Source organism: Vipera ursinii (genome assembly GCF_947247035.1).
Source record: "Vipera ursinii genome assembly, chromosome: 3".
NCBI classification, from domain to species: Eukaryota; Metazoa; Chordata; class Lepidosauria; order Squamata; family Viperidae; genus Vipera; species Vipera ursinii.
In genome coordinates, this window is record NC_139516.1 from 123,787,868 (window position 1) to 123,812,964 (window position 25,097).

The 25,097-nt window shown below is 40.1% G+C and overlaps 1 protein-coding gene across 3 annotated transcripts; it reads right to left on the reverse strand.

Moving 5' to 3' along the window:
- Positions 1-1,947: 1,947 nt before the first annotated feature.
- Positions 1,948-20,673, reverse strand: SRD5A1 (steroid 5 alpha-reductase 1). Of its 3 annotated transcripts, none has more exons than XR_014492250.1 (6): positions 20,162-20,673; positions 13,214-13,380; positions 11,964-12,065; positions 8,787-8,937; positions 4,281-4,399; positions 1,948-3,108 (listed from the first exon to the last, which is right to left on the reverse strand). XR_014492250.1 is itself a non-coding variant. In XM_083360638.1 (5 exons), exons 1-5 carry the CDS (start codon positions 20,497-20,499, stop codon positions 4,333-4,335), a joined length of 825 nt encoding a protein of 274 aa, XP_083216764.1. In that variant the 5' UTR covers positions 20,500-20,673; the 3' UTR covers positions 3,689-4,332. The 3 variants fall into 3 exon arrangements, 1 of the variants encoding a protein (XP_083216764.1); XR_014492251.1 differs by having other exon boundaries at positions 1,948-3,134; XM_083360638.1 differs by lacking the exon at positions 1,948-3,108 and having other exon boundaries at positions 3,689-4,399.
- Between the last annotated feature and the right edge of the window lie 4,424 nt (positions 20,674-25,097).

A 25,097-nucleotide genomic window follows, 5' to 3' on the forward strand; every position in this document is an offset into this window, starting at 1 on the left:
TTCCCCGCAAGGAGCCTTTTTTAGAAAAGAGATGGTGATGAGGCCAATTTGATGGACTTATGGTAAAATAATATCTTTCAGCCTGGGTGAACCTACCCTCAAATCCAAGCAGGAGCTAGAATCAGAAGGTCATGTCTGCTATTGATTTAGATATATGCAATTGAAAGAAAGATTCAAGAGATAAAAAGAATCATAGGTTTAATTTTGTTAAAAATGAATTGGAAAGCCTACTGTGCGGTAATGATGAACATATTATTGCTAAAGTTTACAAAATGTTATTGAATTTAAATGTGGAAAATGGACAAGTAAAACATTGTATGATTCAGTGGGCAAGGAATTTGGGGTATAATATAATGCTTGAACAATGGGAAAATATTTATTTTTATTTTTAATTCCATTTATATCCCGCCCTTCTCCGAAGACTCAGGGCGGCTTACAAGCTTAGCAGTAGCCTTCATTCTATGTATATGCCTGCTTATTAGGGTTTTCATACACCCCCCAAGAGGCATTATTACAAAGTCAGCTTAATTGCCCCCAACAATCTGGGTCCTCATTTTACCTACCTCAGAAGGATGGAAGGCTGAGTCAACCTTGAGCCTGGTGGGATGTGAACCTGCACTAATTGCAGGCAGCTGGTGTTACTTAAGGAGGCATTAGCCTCCTAAATATTATTATTATTATTATTATTATTATTATTATTATTATTATTATTATTATTATTTATTAAATTTGTATACCGCCCTTCTCCCGAAGGACTCAGGGCGGTTAACAGGGCATATATAAATAACAATACAAAAATTAAAAAGAAATTAAACAAATGCCCAATTAAAAATTACAATAACAATAAAAACAATAAAACACCCATTAAAAAACCCTAATATTCCCCATCAGGCCAGACCAGCTAGTTCAAATAAGTGGGTCTTCAGCCCGCGCCGGAAGGAGCGAAGGTCCGATGCCATCCGGAGCTCAACCGGCAGTTGGTTCCATAACGCCGGAGCGCCCACAGAGAAGGCCCTCCCCCTGGGGGCCACCAGTCGACATTCCCTGACCGGAGGCACCCTGAGGAGGCCCTCTCTGTGGGCATGCACAGGACGGAGGGGAGGTCTAATAGGACAAGGACAGAGGAATGTCCTCTGTCGCGAGCCCTCCAGAGATCATTCACCAGAGCGACCAATGCCGTCTCCGTGCTGTACCCGGGCCTGAAACCCGATTGGAACGGGTCTAGATAATCCGCTTCATCCAGGACCAGGGGAAGCTCATGCGCCACCACACTCTCAACAACCTTCGCAAGAAAGCGAAGGTTGGAGACCGGACAAAAGTTGTTCAAAACAGCTGGGTCCAGAACAGGCTTCTTGAGGAGAGGTCTCACCACCGCCTCCTTCAAGACGGTGGGGAAATTACCCTCACTCAAGGAAGCAGATATAACTGCCTGGAACCAGCCTCGTGTCCTCTCCCGAGCTGCATAAACCAGCCAAGAAGGGCACGGGTCCAATAAACATGTGGTGGAGCTCAGCCTCCCCATAATCCTGTCCACTTCCTCAGGGGTTACAGAATCAAACTCCTCCCAGATAACATCGACAAGACCGCCCGTGTCCTGGTCGTCAGACTCTGCCCAATTGGAGTCCAGACCGGTCCGAATCCGAGTGATTTTATCCAGCAGATGTTGACCAAACTCCTCAGCACGACCCTGCAAGGGTTCCTCCCTCACCTCCTGATTAAGGAGGGAGCGAGTCACCCTAAACAGGGCGGCCGGGCGATTATCTGCAGACGCGATGAGGGCAGAGAAGTAATTACACCTCGCCGTCCTCATCGCTGCGAGATAAGACCTAATAAAGGTTCTTAGTCACAACCGGTCGGATTCGGATCGGCTGGACCTCCAACAGCTCTCTAGGCCCCGTTTCCGACGCTTCATCTCCCGGAGCTCCGAGGAGAACCATTTTTTATGTGGAATAAAAAATTAAAACTTACATTAAATTATAATCTAAAAAAACCATTTACAAGAGGATGTATCGTTGGTACTTAACACAAGTTATCAAAAATGTACAAAGGTATTTCAAATGAATGTTAGAAATGTAAAGGCAAAGAGGGGACCTTTTACCATTTACGGTGGACCTGTGATAAAGCAAGAAAATATTGGAATAGGATTCCTATATTAATACAGAAAATTCTTAAACTAAATATAGAAAGAAAACCAGACTTTTCTCTTGGGGCTAATGGATAAAGACCTGGGAAAAAAATACGGAACTTTGATGTTATGTATGTTGACAGCAGCAAGATTACTCTACGCTCAGAAATGGAAGACTACATCAGTTCCTACAATGGAGGAATGGCTACAAAAAGTGATGGAGCTAGCAGAATGGCTAAACTGATTGTACTGATTTTAAAAAAAATACAAACACTTTTATTGCCACATGGAAACCGCTTCTAGATTTTGTGTGAGGTGAAAAAAAACATCAAAATTTTGATTGTGGCCTTTACCAATTAGATAGATTTTATGTTATTGAAATGGCTAGTTTATATTATTTTGTAAAAGTAAAAAGTTGAGGTTTCAAGTTGATACTCTACATTGCACCAAAGGAAGTCGGAAGTCAATGCTTTTTTTTTCGTTTTTTTTCTCCTTTACCTCACTTTTCTACTCCCTTTTCCCTTCCCCATCTTTTCCACTATTTACTTTGTATTTTGATTGTATCGTATATTATAAACTAATAAAACTTTGTAAAAAGAACATTTTGTGTGAAGAGTTATGATTTCCGTTGCTGCGTGGTGGGGTGCCTGTTTGTTAGTTTTTAAATGCTATCTTAGGAATCGCGGTTGAAGTAGTTCTTTGGTTCTCAGCGACTGGTAGACTGGGTTGATGTCAATGTGTCTGTTTATTGAATTATTGGTGGAAAAGCAGGCTTCAAGGAATTCTCTTTGTCTCCTTGATTTTGCCTGGGTTACAACTGTGGTCCCGATTAGATCAAATTTGTGTCCTTCTGATTCTTCGTGGACGGACATGAGGGATAGTGGGTCATATCTTTTGATAGCCAGGAAGTGTTTGCGCAGTCTAGTTGACAGCTTTCTTCCATTTCCTGGGTATTTCTTTGAATTCCAAGAAAGTCCAGGGGCCTTTTGGAAAAAGCACCTTTGAAACACTGGTCATAAACATACAATAATCAATGTAGAATACATTGTCTTGGCTATACAAGAGCTATTATCAAATTCAGCTACTATCAAACAGTTTGCCCAATGCTTATACTATCAGCATTTATAGAAAGGCTGCTCTAACATCTTTATCACTATAACTGCAGCATTACCTGATTCTAACAACTTGACCTTAAACATCAACATGATGTTGGCGCCCCAGAATTATGGAACCAGCTACCAGTTGAGCTCCGGATGGCGCCCGATCTCCGCTCCTTCCGCCGCGACCTAAAAACATACTTGTTCGAACAAGCCGGCCTGGCCTGAGGGGGGATTGGGGGGGTTATTATTATTTTATTGGGGTTATTTATTATGTATTAATTGTTCTTTTAACGGGCATGTATTTAATTACTTTTAACTTTTGTAATTTTGTATTTTATTCTTGCCCTGTACACCGCCCTGAGTCCTTCGGGAGAAGGGCGGTATAGAAATATTAATAAATTAAATTAAATTAATAAATATCATCTCTGAACCAAATTGGTACATTTTGTGACACTTGGTTTGGTGGCATTTTGCCAGTGGAATAGTAAGGGTGATTAGCCATATTGATTCACTCAGAGTGAATACTCACTAGTTTTGTTTTTTGCTAAATGCAAATATATATATATTGTAGATACCATTGCTGATAATATTGAACTATGTCTTTTGCTTATACATTGCTAAAAGTAAAAACTGGATTGTATTCCTGGATTTTCCAGACAAGTTGCCAAACTCAAGAAGCATGGTACTGTACACATTCACTATTAACCTGGATTATTTGCAAAACTTTATTATTTTTATCTAGCTTTAATATAAATATCCACTCCAATGAACATTCCCTTTTCAAATCTATGTTCTGATATCAGATATGGCTTTCCAATTCATGTTCATAATAACATGAATTCTCTCTCCTTATCAAAATTCAAACTACTAATAATCTAATAACTACTAACTACTAATAATCAACAGCAGAGTTTTCTGCTGGTTTTAGATTTTAATATTAAAAAAGGAGAATTAAAGCGTCACATCACTCAATAATACCATGTTAGTATTGTGAAGAATTTCCCTAGAAATATCTATAAAAACCCTGTTTTAGTTAACAACAACCACCAACCCACCTGCAACTTTAATGCGTTATACAGAATCAAAGTAGACAAGTTGATAGAGAATTCAGAAAATAAATGGAATTAGAATTTTTCTGGAACGTGGATAATCTTCAAACTTGTTGAGATACCATCTGAAGAAAAAGAAAAGTAAAAAACATGTCAAATTCTTAAGAAATCTAAATAACTTTTTATCACATTACGTGTATAACATTATGATAAAATGTTTCTTACCAATCGCAAAAATCAGTTATTTTTTAAATACAAATTATTATGATTTTTCAGTTTACATCTTTGTTTTTTGCTTATATGGCATTCAAAAGGGCTAACAGTCAAATAAATACAGATAAGGAAAAATCAGTGTAAATCACCAAAATGATCCATTTTAAAAAGCCTGACTTTTTGACTTTTGAAAAAAAGGATGTAGCTGGTTTAATGAGTTGAAACATTAAAGAAGCATATAATCAGTTGAACTCTTAAAAGCAGATGCATCTTTTTCCAGTTCTTATGAAAATCTAAAAAGAAGTGTAAAAGTTTCAAAGTACAGCAGAAACATATTGTGGTTTAGCCAAGATCCAAAGTGTTTCTTCCAAATTATTTATGAAGTTTATAAAGCCCTTTCAGTGTCATTTAAAAAGCTGCTTACTTTGTATCAGGAAAATATTATAAAAGAGCTCAAAAGTTCAGATATTAAAAAAGTAAATAAAACAGAAGTGAATGAATGAATCCTTATTACAGCCAAAGGCCAGAGACAGATGAGATGGTACAAATGAAAACAGCTAAAATCATCAAATAAAAGTAAAATAATACAGGCAACTATAATAGCTGATTTAAAATATGCTACAAGTGGTATATTATATAATATTTTCAAAACTCTTTTAATGTTAACCAGGAAATATTTGCTCAGTTTTCAGGCATCTTAAATTATAAAATATAATTCAACACAGAAAGTTGGAGCAATTATTTAAAATAGCTATTTCTTAAATTTTAAAATATGGATGGTAGATCATTATAAACCTGGTTCACATTTCTTTTATATGTTTCTATATAAGTCCATTCCCTCCACATTAAAGGCATAGAACCTAACAAATTCACAAGGTAAGTTAATGGCTGCCTTTTAATTATTTTAAAAATATTTATTGCAAAACCAAAAGTCTGGAAGTTTGGCAAGCTTCTTTGCTTCAAAATGTGACCACACAAATTCATCAATAAAACATAATTTCTACTCCTTCAAGGGACATCCTGTGAATAAAGGTTTACTGATTTCTCCCATATAATACCCACGGAAGGACATCATTCATATCCCACTGTTTCCAGGGGTAAGTTGTGGGCCTGTTTACAATGTATCTCAAAGTTTAATGGAACTGTAAGTCCTGCCTCAGCTAGCAATCCCAAGAAAGCAGAACTCCTTAAACTGGCATCATTTCAAAAGGAACTTTTATTGGGACATAGTGACAGTCAATCCATAGATGGAAAGTTATTATAAGAACCGGAGTCATAAAACCACGGTTCTCAGACGTTCCGTATTCCTCCTGCTTTCTTCCCAGCAGAGGAGATAAGACAGGTGGTCCCAAGCACATTCCTCCTCCCTTTCACATCCTGAGCGATGCATCAATGGCAAAAAGAACAAAGTAAAGGAAATACATCTCAAAGCCCACAGAGTTTTCCCTCTCCCAACAGAATGGCAGTAGCTGCAAATGAAATGAACTTAATAGATAGTTTGAGGGTCTGACATGCTGCCCCACTAAAAGAAGAAGTCCACCAAGGGGTCGTCTTCATAGTAGCTTTTAGGCGTCCCTGGTTTGTCTTCAGGTGGGGTCGGAGTTCCCCGTCCTAGTTTGGGAGTTGGGTGGAACTCCACAACCTCTGTGCTCTTCAGGGCCATGTCCTTTGGGCGTTGAGCAGATTTAACTAACTTCCTCCAGACAGTCAGTCTCCTTTCTTGGCAGGGGTCTTTGTGCAGCACTCCAAAGTGTGATGGCCTTCCTTGCCACATTTGAAGCAAATGTTTGAGCGTGGTTGAGCTGTTGTGGGTTTGGCTGCCTCTCCTTTCTTCTCCATCGGAGACCATTTACAAACCCTGCCTGACTGTATTGGTTGTGATTCTAGTCAATCTCTGCTTCTTTGGCCAGGATGCACCAGTCATGCAGGTAGGCTGGGGCACCACGGGTGATGCAGGCATTATTTACGTCATCATTAAGCCCATCTTTAAAGCAGCTCACCAAGATGTCCTCTGGCCAGTTTAGTCGTCATGCCAAATCTCGGAACTCCTCTGTGTATTCGGCTACAGGGCAGCGTCCCTGCCTCACCATTTTTATGCCTCACGCCTTCTGATTGGCCATATGGTCTTCAAAACGCTGCCTCAAGGCAGTCATGAAGTGGTTAAAGTTTCAGAGCTCCTGGGTTTCAGAGTTGTATAGGGTTACCATCCACCGGGCTGCGGTGCCTTCTAGGGCCAGGGTGACAACCCTGACTTTAGCTTCCTTGCTGGGGAGGGTTCTTCTGTACACTTGCATGTAGGTAAGGACATGAGCAAGGAAGAATCCTAACTTTTGGGGGTCTTCATCGAATTTCACTTGAAAGGGTACCAATTTTGGTTCAGGCTGTGGGGCTCTTTCCCTGGCTATTTGCAGGACATTCAGCCCCTGGGGCCGGGGTGGCTGGGGTGATTGCCACCATCTTAGTACAGCCATCTGTCCCCACTGCAGTTTCAGTAATTACCAACTCGCTCTTGCTGTGCACCGCTTCCTCAAGTCATTCCTCACTTCTCCCTCTGCACTGCTCGGATTTCACCTTCAAATCCTGAAAGGCTTCCACCATGAAGTGCATTGCTTGTTTCAGGATCTGGTCAATGGGGTCCTGTTCTCCCTTGGTTCCTCTTTGTCGTAGACTAGTTCCAGTTCATACCTCCAGCCCTATTTTTGGCTGCCTCGGGTGAAGGTTACTCTTTGGATCCTTCCGTCCCAGTCTTCCCTTTTCCCCATGCTAACCGACCACCTTGGCCTCATGGATTTGTCCATGGCAGCTGTTTCCTCCATCCATTCGGAGGGGCTCTCTTCAGGGTGAGTCTTGGTGGCAGATTCTTCCCAGCACTCAGTCTCATCCTGCTCGCTGTCATGGAGAAACATGGTATGCACGGTCCCCATGGTAGGGCGGAAGCCTCTCCAGGCTGACGACTTTACAAATCGTGCCTAATGTAAGGTTCTGCCTCAGCTAGCAATCTCCAGAAAGCAGAACTCCTGAAACTGAAATCATTTCAAAAGGAACTTTTATTGGGACATAGTAATAGCAGAATAGCAAGGCAAGATCTGAAGAAATCCCATGCAAAACATTACATTAAAACTCTCCTTTCAAACCCATCCCCAGTGCCCAATCGTCCAGTATGATTTCGGCCAATCCATAGGTGTGAAGTTGTTATGGGAACCGGAGTGATAAAACTATAGTTCTCAGGCATTCCATGTACCTCCCGGTCTCTTCCCAGCACAGCAGAGATAAGACAGATGGCCCAAGGCACATTCCTCCTCCCTTTCAGAGCATACATCAAAGGTGAAAAGAACAAAGTAAAGGAAATACATCTCAAAGCCCACAGAGTTTTCCCCCCTCCCAATGGAATGGCAGCACCCGAAAATGAAATGAAATGAATAGATAGTTTGAGGATTTGACAGCAACTGTATGAAAGCAGATAGGTTTACTTTGGAATATTAATGCAGATGAGTTATCTAAATTACATGATGTTTTTGAGGTAATTAGTAGTAGTTTTAACAGTTCAGCTGTGTCTGACTCTTGACGACTTTATAGGCAAGTGCTCTCCATGCTTCCCTATTAAGCACAGCTTCTTTCAATTGTTGGATGTTCATCTTTGTGTCAGCTTTGATGGTATCAATCCTAGCAACATTGACCTCTTCAGTGAATTTGTATGCATGACATGGACAAAGCAAATCAGAAGCAGTCTTGTTATAGACAGGGGGAAATAGGAAAATAGGCAGGGGGCATGTTGCGGTGTATCTGTGGTTGATCTGTAAGGGTGATTATGATTTGTATTCCTATTCCTTCAAGGGACACTCTCTGGATAAAAGATTACTGATTTCCCTTCATACAATACCCATGGAAGGGACAGGGCATCATCCATGTCTCACTGTTTTCGGGGATATGTTGTGGGCCTGTTTACAATATATCTCAAAGTTTAATTCAAGTGTATGAAACCAAACAAGTTCACTTTGGAATATTAATGAGAACTTTCTTGCAAATGAGCTATCTAAATTACATGATGTTTTAAAGATAACTACTGTTCTTCATTTGGAAGTAACTTTAATTTAAAAAAACATAATTTACAAAAACCAACCAACATATAGATGAACCCAGGGTTTGGCTTAACTATATTTTCCTTGACAAATTGTACAATAAATGTAACCACTAATGTCTGCAATAACTTCAGGATATATAGACAGCAAGTATTTGTGACAGTCGTCATATAAACTTAAATGAACATTCAAGAGAAATGAAGATTTTTGGAAAACTCACTGGTGATGTGTATATGCTCGGCTTCCTAATATCAGCAATGTACTGATGGCAAAAGCGGTACTTTCTAGGCTGTTGCATGCAAGAGCAAATCCACACCACTCAACAATCTCCCCAAAGTAGTTAGCTGCAGTTACATATTCAAACATTCCACCTACAAAAAAAAGCTGAATTATTGACTTGGCAAATAAAATCCAACAAATGCAAAATGGAATTATCTTGAATATTGTTCAACCACGTCTATAGTGAATAATGAAATAGATCAAAGAAATTAGTTAACACCAAGATTTTTAAGCTTTAGAACCTGTCTAAAGGAGAGGAAACTATACCTTTAAAGCAAAAGAAATAATCATAAGATTATCATTTTTATTCCAAACGTTCAAGATCTTAATTCTCCCTAGTTTTGTGGTACTGTCCTTTTAAAATGGAATACTGTAGATTAAATTCTGTTGACAGACAGTTTTGCCAGTTATAACTGTATTTTAGTTTGGGGAAGTAAGGCTCCCCCCCTTTTTTTTTGGCTTCATCCTCTGTCTCAAAGAAACATAATCCTGCATTATTTGGACAAAGAGCAATGTGGTTAGGAGACATAGTAAAGGTAAAGGTAAAGGTTCCCCCGCACATGCGTGCTAGTCGTTTCCAACTCTAGGGGCCGGTGCTCATCTCCGTTTCATAGCCGAAGAGCCAGCGCTTGTCCGAGGACATCTCCGTGGTCATGTGGCCGGCATGACTAGACGCCAAAGGCGCACGGAACGCTGTTACCTTCCCACCGTAGTGGTTCCTATTTTTCTACTTGCATTTTTACGTGCTTTCGAACTGCTAGGTGGGCAGAACCTGGGACGAGTAACAGGCGCTCACTCTGCTACGCGGCACTCGGGATTCAACCCGCCAAACTGCTGACCTTCCAATCAACAAGTTCAGCATCCTAACCCACTGAGCCACCGCGTCCCTTAGGAGACATAGTTCAACAGTATTATTTTGGGTTTGTTACATCTGCTTTTTTCTCCATCTGCTGCATCATTCTTTATCAAACCTGCTCTAATAAAACCCTGAACTTCATTCAGATTGGCATAAATGAGTGGAAAAATAGGCAATTTTCAGCTAATTCCTAGGTAATAAACTCCTCCTTGCACCCAACATTTGGCCTTCTACCTGCAAAGCAATGAAGGAAAAAAACTAACTAAAATCTGCTTGGTCAAACCAGAAGCAGGTGAGCTGTTACAGTTTTTTTTCCACCAAAAGCAGAGAAACACAAGGCCTTATTATATTCTAGTTTTTCAAGAAGACAATAGCAGGCAGGGCCACTGAAGCCTTGAATTTGTCAGAAACAATCCAGGTTTTCTTCACACTCTTGCCATGAAAAATATTGATTAAAACGATATCAATAGAACCAAATAAAGCAAAACACAAACATTGAGCTTTAAAGGACAAAATTTGAAATGGCAACAAGGCAAAACATTCTCATTAAATTATGGGACTTAACACCAGAATACTCTCTTCTCCACTAACAGATAGTAAGTATCTTGTTCAGAAAGCAGATGAATATTCCTCTTGGTTTGTTGGGGTAAATGTTGTGCTATATCCTTATTTCTACCAGCATTTCTTGCAACTCCTTATTTAGTTTAAGTTGCTTTTTCTTAGTCAACAATACCTTTAAAATGACAAATTGGTTCATGCATCTAATAAGACAGTTTAGTTTTGGCTTGCCATCTAAGTCAACCCAAACACTATGTCTTGTGTGCTACAGTTTACAACAAATTATGTGGATCTGGTCAATTGTTGTTTAATGAACAAATCATGGCATAGTGTTATGCATGAATTCAGCCATACTGAAAATACATTGAATGTACCTTGTGGTCCCTTCTCTTTAAGACAGGGGTGTCAAACTGCCGGCCCACGGGCCGGATGCGTCATGCGGAAGCCGCGCCCACCCCATTGCCACCAATGGCAAAATTGTCCCAATACGTCGTGCGACGTCACATGATGTCGCAAGTTTGACATGTCTGCTTTAAGAAGAGTCCAAATAAACTAACATCATATATTCTGGAAGAACCTGGAGTTATAGACCAGGAATTATCAAATATCACCTATCTTGTTACAGATAAATTTTTGGAAAATATGTAATATTTTCTACTACATGTGTAGCCTTACAGATAGTCCTCAACTTACAACCATAATTAAGCTAGAAATGATGGTCACAAGTCATTCCAGTGGTTAAGCGGGTCATTATGTGATTGACTCAATTTTATGATATCTTTTTGTGGTGGTCATTAAGCAAACCCTTTCTCTGCAATGGCCATTTTTTTACTGTAAATTGAATGTTAACACTGATTTCTGCTATAATGCATTGTAAATCTCTGCCAAGTGACCATGAAATGCTGAAACACCTGTAAATGCAGACTGGTTGCCATACTTCCAAAATATGTTCATGTGACTACAGGAGCCCAGCTGTCAAAACTTTGAATTCAACTCATAAAAGCTTTTTGGGAGGTCCATTTAACTTTGAACAGCCACTAAGCCAGTGGTGGGATTCAGCTGGTTTGCACCAGTTCAGGAAAACAGTAGCTAAATTTTGTTGAGTTTGGAGAACCCGCTAAACCCACATTGCTTCTGGAAGTCTGTTCTAGGCCTCGGAGGAGGCTTCCCAGGCCTAGAACTGCCCACAGGAAGAGTATGGATGTCACTCTGGAAAGTCCATTCTATCCTTGGAGGCCCAGGCCTGCATCCATGCAGAGAACTGGTTGTTCAGGTATTTGAATCCCACCACTGCACTAAGCAAACTGTTGTAAGACAAGAGGTACTTGAATCTACATTATATTGAAAATATTGGTGTGATTATAATGAACTCAAGAGAGATTTCAACTCTTGTGAACTCATTATCCTACAGGACAAAGTAGCCAGAAATAAGAAAATTGTAATATCATGCCAGGAAGCAGCAATGACAAACCATTTTCATATCATGCCAGATGTATGATGTATCTATCCAGGTCACAAGGGGTAGAGATTAACTCAAAGATGATTCTGCTTAGCACACATAACACTTTCTAATTATTTAATCAACTTCTGTAGCAATCATAATTAACAAGGAAATTGTGATTCAAGCTTTGAGGCTCTGGCAAACAATTAGAATATTTAAATGCAAAAATAATTAAATGTTAGTTAAACATTTGCAATCCTTACCTCTTGGAATTTTATATCCAGTCTCCCCTGGTTTTCTTAGGTTTTTCAAAATAAGATCAGAGTGCACGTTAATCAGGAGACCACCTAGCCAGGCTGCAATCCCTGGAATAAACATATTAAAGCAATGAATTGAAATTTAGAGTTTACTCTTTTAAAAATAATATAAGTAGTCAATAAATTTTGTGTGCATATGCTAGAAAAAGCAGTTCACTGAACTGAGTCTAAAATTTTCATTGCTAAAAAAGACAGTTGTTAATGAGTTTTGCTCCATTTTATGACTTTCTTGTCATAGTTGTTAAGAGAATCACTGCAGTTGTTAAGTTAGTAACATGCTTGTTAAGTGAATTTGGCTTCCCCATTGATTTTATTAGTCAGAAGATCACAAAAGGTAATCACACGACCCAGGGACACTGCAGCCATCATAAATATGAACTAGTTACCAAGCGTCTGAATTTTGATTATGGGACCATGGGGATGCTGAAATGGTCAGAAGTTTAAAAAAAATGGTCACAAGTCAATGCTGTTGTAACTTTGATCAGTCACTAAATGAATGATTAGAAGTCAAGGACTACCTTTATTGGCTTTATTCAATCTGATTGAAGTCCCAAGCTGGGGAGAGTCCTTTATAGAATGCTACTGTGAGTTCTGAATTCTGGTCCAATTAATAATCAAAACTATGAATAACTCAGAATTGATGATATGCCTGAAAATTTCATCCAATCCTGCCAGATATTGATGAGATTAGAGCCATTTGCTTGTTTTCCCGTGCAGCTTGGCAGAGACATAAAAACCACAGATTTCTGTAGTGAGGTTCTTTTCCAAAACAAGCACATCACATGTACAGAATTCAGTACAAATTGCCATCTAGGTGGCATGAAAAGTGGTAGTTACTCTGAGGATATGGGTGAGAATTAAAAGAATTAAACAACCAGGTGAACAGTCTTACAGAATTTTTTTGTAATGAAATAAGATAAGCAAATAAGTTTGTTAACAAATTGGTTATGGCTCAGACTAAGGCCATTTCATAGGATGCATGAAGTTGCAGGTTATAAGAAAAATTTGCAGTTTCCTTGCCCCAGAGCAAGAACAGACCACTAACTATGCTAACTTCCACTAGATAGTAGCTGAGAGATACATCTGCTTGCCCACATACTTTAACATACAGAGAAAGAGGATTTAACCATTCAGGATATGAAACAAAGATCAATTGTTGACAATCTGACATATATGTATTACTTGAACTTACTCACCAAGAATGAAACGTGGTTCTGTCAGCCAGTTGGATGAATATTCTGCATAATTAGTTAAACTCCGGCCTTGCAAATATCCATTATATGAACAGAATATAAATGCTGATATAAATACAGAAAATGGCACTGATTTTCCTCTACGAATTAAGACAGGAAAGATGAATGATCTGGAATATGAAAAATAAAATTTTGTTTTAGTTGTAATTTTGAACATACAGTAATTCACACACAAATTTGCATAGGCATATGTTCAAAAGCAAAACACTATCATTAGATCACTTTCCATTTCAAAAAACTCAAAACAAGCAACCCTAAAAGTAAATACATATGCATGCACACACACATATCTTCCGCTAATAGTTAAGTTTCTGAAATATGTAGTGCATATTGTTCAAGCAGGAGACCTATACTACTCCAAATGGCTGTCCAGTTTCTTCTTGAAAATCTCCAATGACGGAGCACCCAAAATTTACCATTTCATGATTGAATATATTGTTTTGGGGTGAAAACAGCCCTGATCTCAGCCTTGTCAGCAGTCACTACAATAGGAGTAATACTGTTAAAATATCAATACATTTAGACCAGATGACAGAACTATTCCGGTCATTGACCAATAAAAATACAATCAATAAAATGAGCAACACAAAACAGGTAAATAAATAATATGGAATTATTATTTTTCATATGCACAATACTAAGAATGAACTGAATTTTAAAATTTTATCAGATGGCCATAGTTGCTGTAAATTCTTATAAACTGCAACTGGCACTTATAGTCTTATGGCTTCAAATTTCAAAGCCTCTGTGAGACTCCATAGAAGGTCATCCAATATGTAAGCCCCAATGAATTAGTGCAATGCATAGACCCATACAAAACTTGGGTTGAAACTTAACATTAAGAAAACCAAGATCATGGCATCCGGCCCTCTCAATTCCTGGCAAATAGATGGGGAAGAAATGGAGGTAGTGACAGATTTTATTTTCCTGGGCTCCAAGATCACTGCAGATGGGGACTGTAGCCAAGAAATTAAAAGACGCTTGCTCTTGGGGAGGAAAGCCATGGCAAATCTAGACAGCACTCTAAAAAGCAGAGACATCACCCTGTCAAGAAAAGTGCGTATAGTCAAGGCTATGGTCTTCCCAGTTGCAATGTATGGCAGTGAAAGTTGGACCATAAAAAAGGCTGAGCGCCAAAGAATTGAGGCCTTTGAACTGTGGTGCTGGAGAAGACTCCTGCGAGTCCCTAAGACTGCAAGGCGATCAAACCGGTCAGTCCTAAAGGAGATCAACCCTGACTGCTCTTTAGAAGGCCCAATCCTGAAGCTAAAACTCAAATACTTTGGCCACCTAATGAGAAGGAAGGTCTCACTGGAGAAGAACCTAATGCTGGGAAAGATTGAGGGCAAGAGAAGAAGGGGACGACAGAGAGTGAGGTGGCTGGATGGAGTCACTGAAGCAGTAGGCGTGAGCTTAAATGGACTCCAGAAGATGGTAGAGGACAGGAAGGCCTGGAGGAACATTGTCCATAGGGTTGCGATGGGTCGGACACAACTGTGCAGCTAACAACAACAATAGACCCGTACAGAGTTTCTTTTGTCAGCCCCCCCCCCCCAAATGTGGGGTTTTATATGCATCTGTTGTTGACTGAGCTCTTCTCTGAACTTTATTTTTTATAGTTTTGAAGACTAAACTGACAACGATGAAGAAGAGGGACATGGACAGTAATCTACTCAAGAGAAAAGGCAACAAAGCTTTAAATAAATCCAGGATTTAAATTCAGATGTTTAGCTTAATACTTTCAGCCCTACCCAAATCCACCTCTGAAAGATGCTGTCGTCTATGTTCTCTGTCAAAGAAGCTGTTTTAAAATTCTGTCTATAATAATTGGCCAGAGCCCCATTGAAAGCTCCTCAGAATTGACTTCAACAAATAAGCTACAGCCATACTGGCTGATCTTTTTTTATGTAAAACTGACTTCTATAATATTTAACTAACCAGTCCTGTTCCTGGTTAAAGTTTATTCAAAGGTAATCTAAAAAGCAGGAAATTCCTTTGAAAATAGATTTTTCAAACTGTATACCACAACATTAAAAAAAAAGAAAGACTAGGAGAAAATAATAATATTCACTCTAGCACAGCCAGTTTTTGCAATTAGAGCTCCGATTCTTGATCAGAGGTTCATATATATATATATATATATATATATATATATATATATATATATATATATATATATACACACATATATACACATATATACACATATATATACATATATGTTTAAGTATTTGTCAAGGCTTTTTGAATGGACCTTGCTAATTAACTCTTTCATTCCTGTTTTGGCCCGGCTCAGGGCTTATCCACAGGAACTAGTCAACTTATGACAGCTCATTATTTGTGCAAATTATTCAAATTGCTAATAAAGAATTTGGGAGGCTAAGATGATCATTTCGAACTTTTTATGTTCTCATCAGTTAGTCATACCCTTTATCTGAGATTCGAACCCGGGCTGATTATATATCAGGCAGTGTTTTAACCTCCTGAGCCACGGGTTCCTTCTCTCTTATATTAGCTGGAAGGCAAGGCAAATGTATGTTTAAGTATTTGTCAAGGCTTTTTGAATGGACCTTGCTAATTAACTCTTTCATTCCTGTTTTGGCCCGGCTCAGGGCTTATCCACAGGAACTAGTCAACTTATGACAGCTCATTATTTGTGCAAATTATTCAAATTGCTAATAAAGAATTTGGGAGGCTAAGATGATCATTTCGAACTTTTTATGTTCTCATCAGTTAGTCATACCCTTTATCTGAGATTATATATATATGTGTGTGTGTGTGTGTGTGTGTGTGTGTCATATGTTAACTCTTAGATTACCTTGCTAGGCCCCAAACATGGGGCAAATCTTTATTTCCTGTTTTCAGCCTTATCTCAAAGGCCATCGAACAGGCTGTAGTCACACCGGACAGTTCATATATTTGTGTAAATTACTAACAAAGAATTTAGGGAGGCTGAAATGCATTTCGGACTCATTAGTCCTCATCAGTCAGTCATACCCTTCTGAGATTCGAACCTGGGCTGCTTGCACGTTAGGCAGTGTTTTTACTTCTTGAGCCACAGGTTCTGAAGAAAATGCATTTCAGCCTCCCTAAAGGGTATGACTGACTGATGAGAACATAAGAAGTTCAAAATGATCATATCAGGCTCCCTAAATTCTTTATTAGCAATTTGAATAATTTACACAAATAATGAGATGTCATAAGTTGACTATATCCTGTGGATAGCCTTGGGTTAGGCCAAAACAGGAAATAAAGCGTTAATTAGCAAGGTGTATTCAAAAGCCTTGATAAATACGAGACTTCCGGTGGCGACGCGATTATTAAGGTTAAGGCAGCCGTTTTTGGGCTGCCCGCTCCGCAGCTGTGTTTTTCCATCGTAAACAGCGCTGATCAGCTGTTTAGATGGATTTGAAGCCCCCTCCTCGGGAGAAGAGGAGGGGGTGAGGCCCCAGGTAGGGGTTTTGCTCTCCGGGGCCGCCTGAGCTGAGAGTTTGGGCGGCTGAAGGATTGAGCCCCCCCGAAGCCTGGGTTGCTCCGAGCTGCGCAGCGTCTCTGCTCCGTGATTTATGGAGCAGAGCCAGGCGTTAGCAACCACCCCTGCCAAAAGGAAATACTTTTGATTATCAAGATGCAGGCAGAGCGGTACAGGAGGTCAAGGTGATGTGGACTCTTATCTTTACTCTCTAGCTCAATGGATTTTATAGCTTTAAAGTGAAAATGCGCAATAAGTGAAAGTGGGGGAAGATGGCGGCTAAAACTTCTAAAGCTCTTCGGAGTGCGGGGTTTTCCCTGGTGCAACAGACCTCATTGCAAGCTTTGCTTCTTCCTGCACCTCCTCCGGCATTGACGCTTAAGGATTTACAAGATGCTCTTGGAAAGCATTCACAATTGATGTCTGACATGATGGATGAAAAGTTGAAAAAGCTGGAGGAGAAAATGGAGAAATTGGAGAAGAAGATGGAAGAGAAGTTTAGAGCAATGAGGGTGGACATGTTGTCTATGATTGAATCTGTAGCTGAATGTGTGCAACAGCTGGATGTAAAAGTGGAGGATCTCAGTCAAAAGAACTCTATATTAGATGCAAAGGTATTAGAAAATGAAGATATAAGGGATAAAATGGACGGAGAATTGAGCCTTGTTCAGTATCATCAGATGCAGTATGCTATTAGAATCAGGGGTTTAAAGGAGAATTGTAAAGAAGATTTAAAGCAGCTGATTTCTGAGGCTCTGGAAGGGGTACTGGGCCAGCCAGCATCTGAAATTGAGGGAAATATGGACAAAATTTTTCGTGTAAATTCATGGATTGCAAGACAGAGGAAGTTACCCAGAGATGTGGTGGTCTATTTTACAAAGAGAGTAATTAGAGATGAAGTCATTCAAGCTGCCTATGATACTAAATTGGTAGTGGCTGAACAAGAAGTCTTGGTTTTAAAAGAGATTCCTCCGAAGATTTTAAGGAGAAGGAAAGATTTTGCATTTCTAGTACAGGAACTTAAGAAATGTGATATTAAGTTTAGATGGGAGATTCCAGTTGGACTGGTGGTGACGCACGAAGGTAAAAGACATCGTCTGGTTACTGTGGCCCAGGCACGTGATTTTTATAGTAATGTGTTAAAAGCAACCCCCCTATCATTTTTGGAAGCTGTAAAGGGATACGGCGAGGGAAAGCTTCAAGATGTTGCAGATAGACAGATAGAGGACAATGGTGTTGAAGGGGATCAAGTTACAGTCTCATCGGTTGTTGCAGGAGGCCAGAGGATGACGCGTGCCGCCCTAAGAAGAGCGAGACGAGAGCAAGAGCAAGACCAGCAGAAAGTTATGGAATCTCCAAAGCGTACTTACAGTGAAGCTGTGGACGGGGCGCGGTCCAAAGAAGTTATGGGGGTTATGACAGACGTGCTCCAAAAGCTTTGGGGTGTCAAGATTGGTGATTAAATTTTTAAATTAGAATCTCAATGGATTAAATTTATCATAGAGGAGAAAGAAAGTTTTTTTTTTAAATATTTAACACAATTTAAGATTGATGTTATTTGCTTGCTAGAAAAGTATATTAGGGTTATGGACTAAAAGTATGTGTTGAACTGAGAATGGGTACGCAAGCTCCTAATTAACAACAAGTTGTCTTAGAGACTGCCTAAACCTTTTTTTATTCTTTTTACTTGAACTCAAGGATGATCTGGACTGTGAGACATTTGGCGTGATACATGCAAGAACTATTTTTGATCATAGTTTAGTTTGGTTGGAGATTATTAAGGTTAACAGAGATAGGCGCTTTTGGCACGTAATTGAGAATTTGTTTAGAAATTAGAGAAAGGTGGGAGAATGCAAATAGTAGGTGAAATTTTTTTTTCTTCTTTTTTTGAAATTAATATGAATAAGGACTGGGATTAAGAAAATCTATTCTGAGTAAAGCTCTTTTTCTGTTTTCTCTTTTTCTCTTTTACTTTATTTGTAATATTAATATTGTTTGTATTCATTTTATATGAGCTAGAGGGAGATAGAATTAATAGTTTATTGTTGATAACATAGGGGTGCTTATGTTTGTTTTTTGATTTTATACCCTGTATTTAGCTCTGGGAAGTTGGGGGGGGAGGAGGGAATGGGGGAGAGGGATAGGGAGGGCTAGATAGGGGTGGGGGAGGGGGGGATTAAAGTCAAAATGTATTGTAAAACTTTTTAAATAAAAAAAGCCTTGATAAATACTATATATGCTGATTGCAGTCTGATATCAGTCTCCCTTAATCTTTGTTAGTAATTTACATAAATATATGAGCTGTCACCGGTGTGACTACTGCCTGTTCGATGGCCTTCAAGATAGGCTGAAACAGGAAATAAAGATTTGTCCCATGTTTGGGGCCTAGCAAGGTAATCTAAATAGTTAACAAGTATTTGACATATATATATATATATATTACACACACAGACACAGACACAGACACACACACACACACATATATATATATATATGCATACATACACACACACACACACATAAATGGTTTCACAGCCTAGAAATGTTGAAACCCTGCCTTAAAAAACACTCCACAATTCTATTTGAGAAACGTAACTGGAAATTATAAAGTTATTCAACTGTAAGCCATCCAGAGTCACTGGGTGGCATATATATTTAATAAATAAATATAAATTTTAGAAAAAGAGCAATCTCTTATTTTTTTGAAATCTCCATTTGACTGGATGTTTAGCAAAAGAGTCAGAAAGCAAAAGGAAACAAAACATGCTGCAAATATTTTACTGAAGATATAAAAAAGGAGAAGGGAGGTAATTACTAATGAATAAAAATCTGTAAGCAAGGCTACTTGTGTGTTCCTGGTGTGGAGAACTATCCCAGAACTAAGCTGTTTCAACTGAAAAAAGCACACCTCACCCAGCATTGGAGAGAATTAACCTAACCATCTTCTAGAAGAGCAAAATACATCTGGGGGAGGGAGGGGGATGTTTTTTTCTCCCCCTTTTGTTCCTTAACAGAATGGAGCTTGAGGAAGTAACTCAGAAAACTTGAAAGCCAACCCCCCAGTACATGAGACTTCCCAATCAACCCTCAACTAGGTCTGAAGGTGAAGATGCCAGGATTCTTTCCTTTTTGCATCTGTTCAGCCTGCAGGGTGGTCAGCCTTCTGCCTCTTCCAGATGCCCAGAGCTGCTGCTTTGTCGGTGAAATGGGGAAAGAAGAGAGGGAGGGAAGGAAGGAGAGGGAGAAAAAGAAAGAAAGAAAGAAAGAAAGAAAGAAAGAAAGAAAGAAAGAAAGAAAGAAAGAAAGAGAGAGAGAAAGAGAGAAAGAGAAAGAAAGAAAGAAAGAAAGAAAGAAAGAAAGAAAGAAAGAAAGAAAGAAAGAAAGAAAGAAAGACCTCCCCACTCCCCTGTCCAGCCAACCTGTAGAAGTAGTGGACGAGGAAGAGTCCCAGCAGAAACCGGTTGGGCCAGAAGCTGAGACGGGCCCCTTCGCTGCACAGTGCCAGCATTAGAGGGAACAGAAAGGAAGGCGCTTCTTGCACCATCCAGGCCAGGATGCCAGGAACAGGGTAGCCGTAAGCGGCCGAAGCGTAGCGGCCGTACGGTGCCCCGCCCCGGCGGAGGGTAAACAACGCGGCCAAACTGGTGAAGCCCACCAGCGCGTAGCTCATCAGCTTCAGCAGCCGCTCTTCTTGCGGGCCGGAGATGCGCTGCCAGAAAGCTCCGGCGCACAGCGAGTTGCTCGCCACCGACTCCATCGCCCCTGAGGAAGCGTGTGGTGGAGAAAGGCTCGCGCCGCCCAGCTTTTTATTCGGCACCCCGGCCGCTCTGGAAGCCAAGATCGCGCGTCTCCATCTCTCTGCCCACCGTGGCCTGGTAATTGCCCGCGCGTGACATAAGGAACGAGGGCCATTCGGCGGGGGGGTGGGGTGAGGTGGGGTGAGAGCGTCGTAAAGGCGGGAAGAGGTCGGGAAAATCTGGCTCAACGGGGCGGAGCTTATCTCCGAGAGGTGGAGAAAAAAGGTAACCATCGGAGAAGGGTCGGCTCGGCTTCCCCCTGGGTTCCCATTTCACGACCGATGAAATTGCTCGTGCCGCTTCGCGTTCTGCCTGCCGTTCTCTACGGGAAAACAAGGCACCAACACCTGGCGTTATCCACTTGCGTGCGGTTGGTTGCTCAGGCTCTGTAAGAAGGGAAGCTTTAGCCCCTGGTGCTGCTACCCAGAAGCAAACCTTGTGTCAGGACCCACCTCAATCCACATCTTAGGAAATAAGAATCTTGGATGCAAGTTTAGTCCAAAAGGAAAATGTTTACTAGGATGGAATTGATTGTGGCAATACAAGACGGAATCTAACAAAGGTACATTTCAATCCTATATAAAGCATTCCCATTTCGGCCCCTTCCCTCATCCATTTGGTCAGGCTCTCATCATTTGTTTAGGTGTCAGGCCCTTCCGTGGGAAAGGGAACTCTCCTTGGTTTTATGGTTATTGCTTTCCTTTTTCAGTTGTAAATGAAGATGCAATCTAGATTTGTCCCCCTCCCTCCCCCAGTTCAAATGTTCCCTGTTGTTAGAAGATCACCTTAAGTCTATCCTCTCCCCCCCCCTTGGGAGAGATGGCAGAATCCCCAGAATAAGCACATTGTTCTACCTATACATTTATGAAATGTGATATAAATGGATTCTGACACCTTGAGCAGCTCTTTTCTTTGGCTTGCTTAATATTCTCGTTCAGTTCTACGCTCAGTCACTGAAGCTGCTAATGGGAAAGTAAGTGTGGATTGGATCCATTGATTCTCTGGGGAAGAAGCATAGGAAAAAGCCCCCCCTCCCTTTTTTTAAAAAAAAATCTGGTTGGCTAAGTCCACTCCTCTGTGCTTGCATTGCCCAAAGGAAGAGGATGAGTTAGCCAATAGTCTTGCAAGAAAGGAGGAAATAAAATGTTAAGACACTGAAGTCTTCAGTACAAGTCTTCACTTGTTTACTATTGCATGAAGAGCAAAAGAGGATAGATTAGCTTGCTGCGGTTTACTCGTTCACCATTTCTCTTGAAGAAAAGAGAAAAGGGAGCAAGTGTGTACTTTCTACGTGGCTCATCACCATATACGGTGGACCATACACACTGCTTCCTGACTTTTTTCTTTCAACAACCACATTTTTCACCTCTGATTCAAAATCGTTGCTTTCCAACCTGAGTTGGAAAGAGGACAAATCCCTTCAGATTTTCTTGGCAATCTTTTTGCAAGGGTGACTCACCCAAAATGACCCTGCTGGCTTTTGTGTTTAAGGCAAGAATAGAGCCCATGGTTACTAGCCTGATGCCACTGCAATCAAACTGGATGTACACTTCATAGCACTTTGTGTTCATATTAACCTTTAAAAGCCCAGTTCAATGAACACAACATTTGGACTTATCCAAGGGTTCCATAATGGATGTACCTTGACCCAGAACTGCCCCCATCACAGGACAGAAAGGGTGTTTGAAGGTATCCCTATGTGTAAAGATCTGGCAAAGCAAGGGAAAGGCAGAAAGTATAGTGAGCAGCGAACAATCCCTGGCAGATAAATGCAAACCCTGGTAAGCAACCAGCAAGGCTTGCTTTCCCTACACGAATGAGAAAGGTCCAGAAACGGGAACGACCAACCAGGTCTTGTCATGACCATAGTCCAGACTCAGCACTAGTCTGATTCATTGCCAACCTACTGCAAGCCAGATGGGAATTTTAGAAATTGGCTTGACCAACAGCTGGAAGCAGGATAGAAGACCATTTAGAATTGCTCTTAGTTCATTGCTCAGAAATTTGAGTACTGTATTCTCTTTCAGAAGAATTAAGGGGAACAAATAAGAAGATAAAGGGACTACTCCTGCCTTAGTCCAAAAGTTAAAAAAGAAATAGGAACTAGATATGAGAAGTAACAAAACTTCACAAAATAGAGTATAATGTAAATCTTTTAAAACAAAAAACACAAACCATCTAATAAAGTTACATGGACTCCCAGAAAGGGCATGCCAAAAGTATGACACCCCCCACCCTCAAATCTGATTGTTTAAATATTTTATCTTAGCAATAATCATGGCAGAAGACTTCTTCCAAGTCTGGGACTTCTAGAAACTTAGAATAATTGACTACCAGAAGAAATTATTTATCTCAGAAATATCTGCAGCTTTTTAGACAAGGTGTATTGGAAATCTCAAGAATGAAAATAGTTATTTTGCATTGCTGTGGTGAAGCAACTGGGCTATAAATTGCTCAATCTGTTCACATACAGATATCTGAGTGATAAACACCTGAGTGATAAACATTTCCTTCCCACATCTGCTTCAATACTAGGTCATCTCTAGTACATTAGGTAAAGGTTCCCCCGCACATGCATGCTAGTCGTTTCCGACTCTAGGGACCGGTGCTCATCTCTGTTTCAAAGCTGAAGAGCCAGCACTTGTCCGAGGACGTCTCCGTGGTCATGTGGCCAGCATGACTAGATGCCAAAAGCGCACGGAATGCTGTTACCTTCCCACCATAGTGGTCCCTATTTTTCTACTTGCATTTTTACGTGCTTTTGAACTGCTAGGTTGACAGAAGCTGAGACGAGAACTCTGTTACGCGGCACTCGGGATTCGACCCGCCAAACTGCCGACCTCTGATCGACAAGCTTAGCATCCTAACCCACTGAGCCACCACATCCCTTACTAGCACTTTAATTGAAGTTCTGTTGTTGATGTAAGCTGCAAATTACGAACAATCTTTTCATCTCATGGTACATTCTGTTTCGTAAAGATGACTGGTGTTGCTCCAGAGTGTACGTGCTCTCACCTTTTGATATCATCTCTCAAGTCATAGCTCCAAAGCTGTAGCAATGTTTTTGGAAAGAAGATGTTTGCTCCAATTGGCTTTATATTACAGGTAGTCTTTGACTTACAACCATTCATTTAGTGAGCGTTCAAAGTTACAATGACATTGAAAGAAGTGACTTGTGACCAGTCCTCACAATTAATGACTGTCGCAGCATCCCCACAGTTATGTGATTAAAGATTTGATGCTTGGCAGATGGCATGTATTTATATGATTGCAGTGTTGTGGGGTCATAAGATCACCATTTGTGATCTTCCCAGTCAGCTTTCAATAAGCAAAGTCAATGGGGGAAGCCAGTTTTGCTTAATGACTGTATGATTCACTTAACAACTGTGGCAAAAAGCTCCTAAAGTTGGGAACTATTCACTTAACCTTGTTGAGCAATGGAAATCTTGGTTCCAATTGTGGTCGTACATTGAGGACCATCTTATGGTGGCTTGTGGACTTACAATACAGCCATACACATATTGATAAAATTTATGAAAAGTAAGAACAATAGCCAAAAGCTTCCTCACAACGTAAGAATAGTTCTGTTAGTGACAGTACATATGCAATAGGTCTTTTGGCTTGAAGTAATGGATCCAATCCCTGTCTTGTATTCCTAACTGTATAACGTTATCCTGTGATTGACCTGCATTTTTCAGTTTTCACCTGTAACACAGGCTACTTGGACAATTACGCTCTTCCTATTTACAGTACTCTTACAAGTTTTGAAATAATAACCTTCTAATCTCAATCAGGTAATTATTTTCCCCTTTTGCCACAAGTGCCCAGTGTTGGGCGGTTTTTAAGAAGAGACTAGACAATCACTTGTCTGAAATGGTATCGGTTTTCCTGCTTGAGCAGCGGGCTGGATTAGAAGACCTCCAAGGTCCCCTCCAGCTCTATTCTATTAATGAATCTTTTCCTCCTATCTCAGAATCTGCTCATGTTCCTGAATTACAAATGCAGCTATGACAGTATTTTCAGTAAAACCCTTGGATGTCACTGAGCTAATGAGATGCTGAACTATCTCATTAGCTCATGTTTAAAACAAAACCTACTTCAGAATGAAATACACAATTTTACTGATTTACTGATTCAAGTACACAATTTGATTGTCCTTGCAAATATTCATCTTTCTCATTTAAATTGTGAACAGCTTTCTCGGTATAAGATGGCTCAGCACATCCTCTAAATTTGTTATCAAAATATGCTATTTCATTATAGCTGTATAATAAAGAATTATAATTATTTGACATACATCCTTTCTCCTTTCTGGTGAATATTTAAAGCAAAAAATTAAATAAGTTTGGTATTTATAGGAGAAAACTGATGCACATTAAAGAAATCAGATCAAACTGTGTAGTGATATAACAACTGACCATGGCAATAAAAGATTTTATTAATTTCAGTGGACAAAAACATAACTATGATATGTATGTCCAAGAATACCCCTTCATACTGTGAGATCGGGAGTTAGTTCTCAGAACTGTGCATGGCAACAAAAGCCAAGCAGCCTAGT

Excerpts from the sequence above, each read along its gene's own strand:
- SRD5A1 (XM_083360638.1), bottom strand. The coding sequence starts at position 20,499 with ATGGAGTCGGTGGCGAGCAACTCGCTGTGCGCCGGAGCTTTCTGGCAG. Across the intron at positions 13,381-20,161 it reads CTCGTCCACTACTTCTACAG|ATCATTCATCTTTCCTGTCT; the intron begins GTTGGCTGGACA and ends TTCATATTCCAG. Across the intron at positions 4,400-8,786 it reads CGAGCATATACACATCACCA|ATGGTATCTCAACAAGTTTG; the intron begins GTGAGTTTTCCA and ends CTTTTTCTTCAG.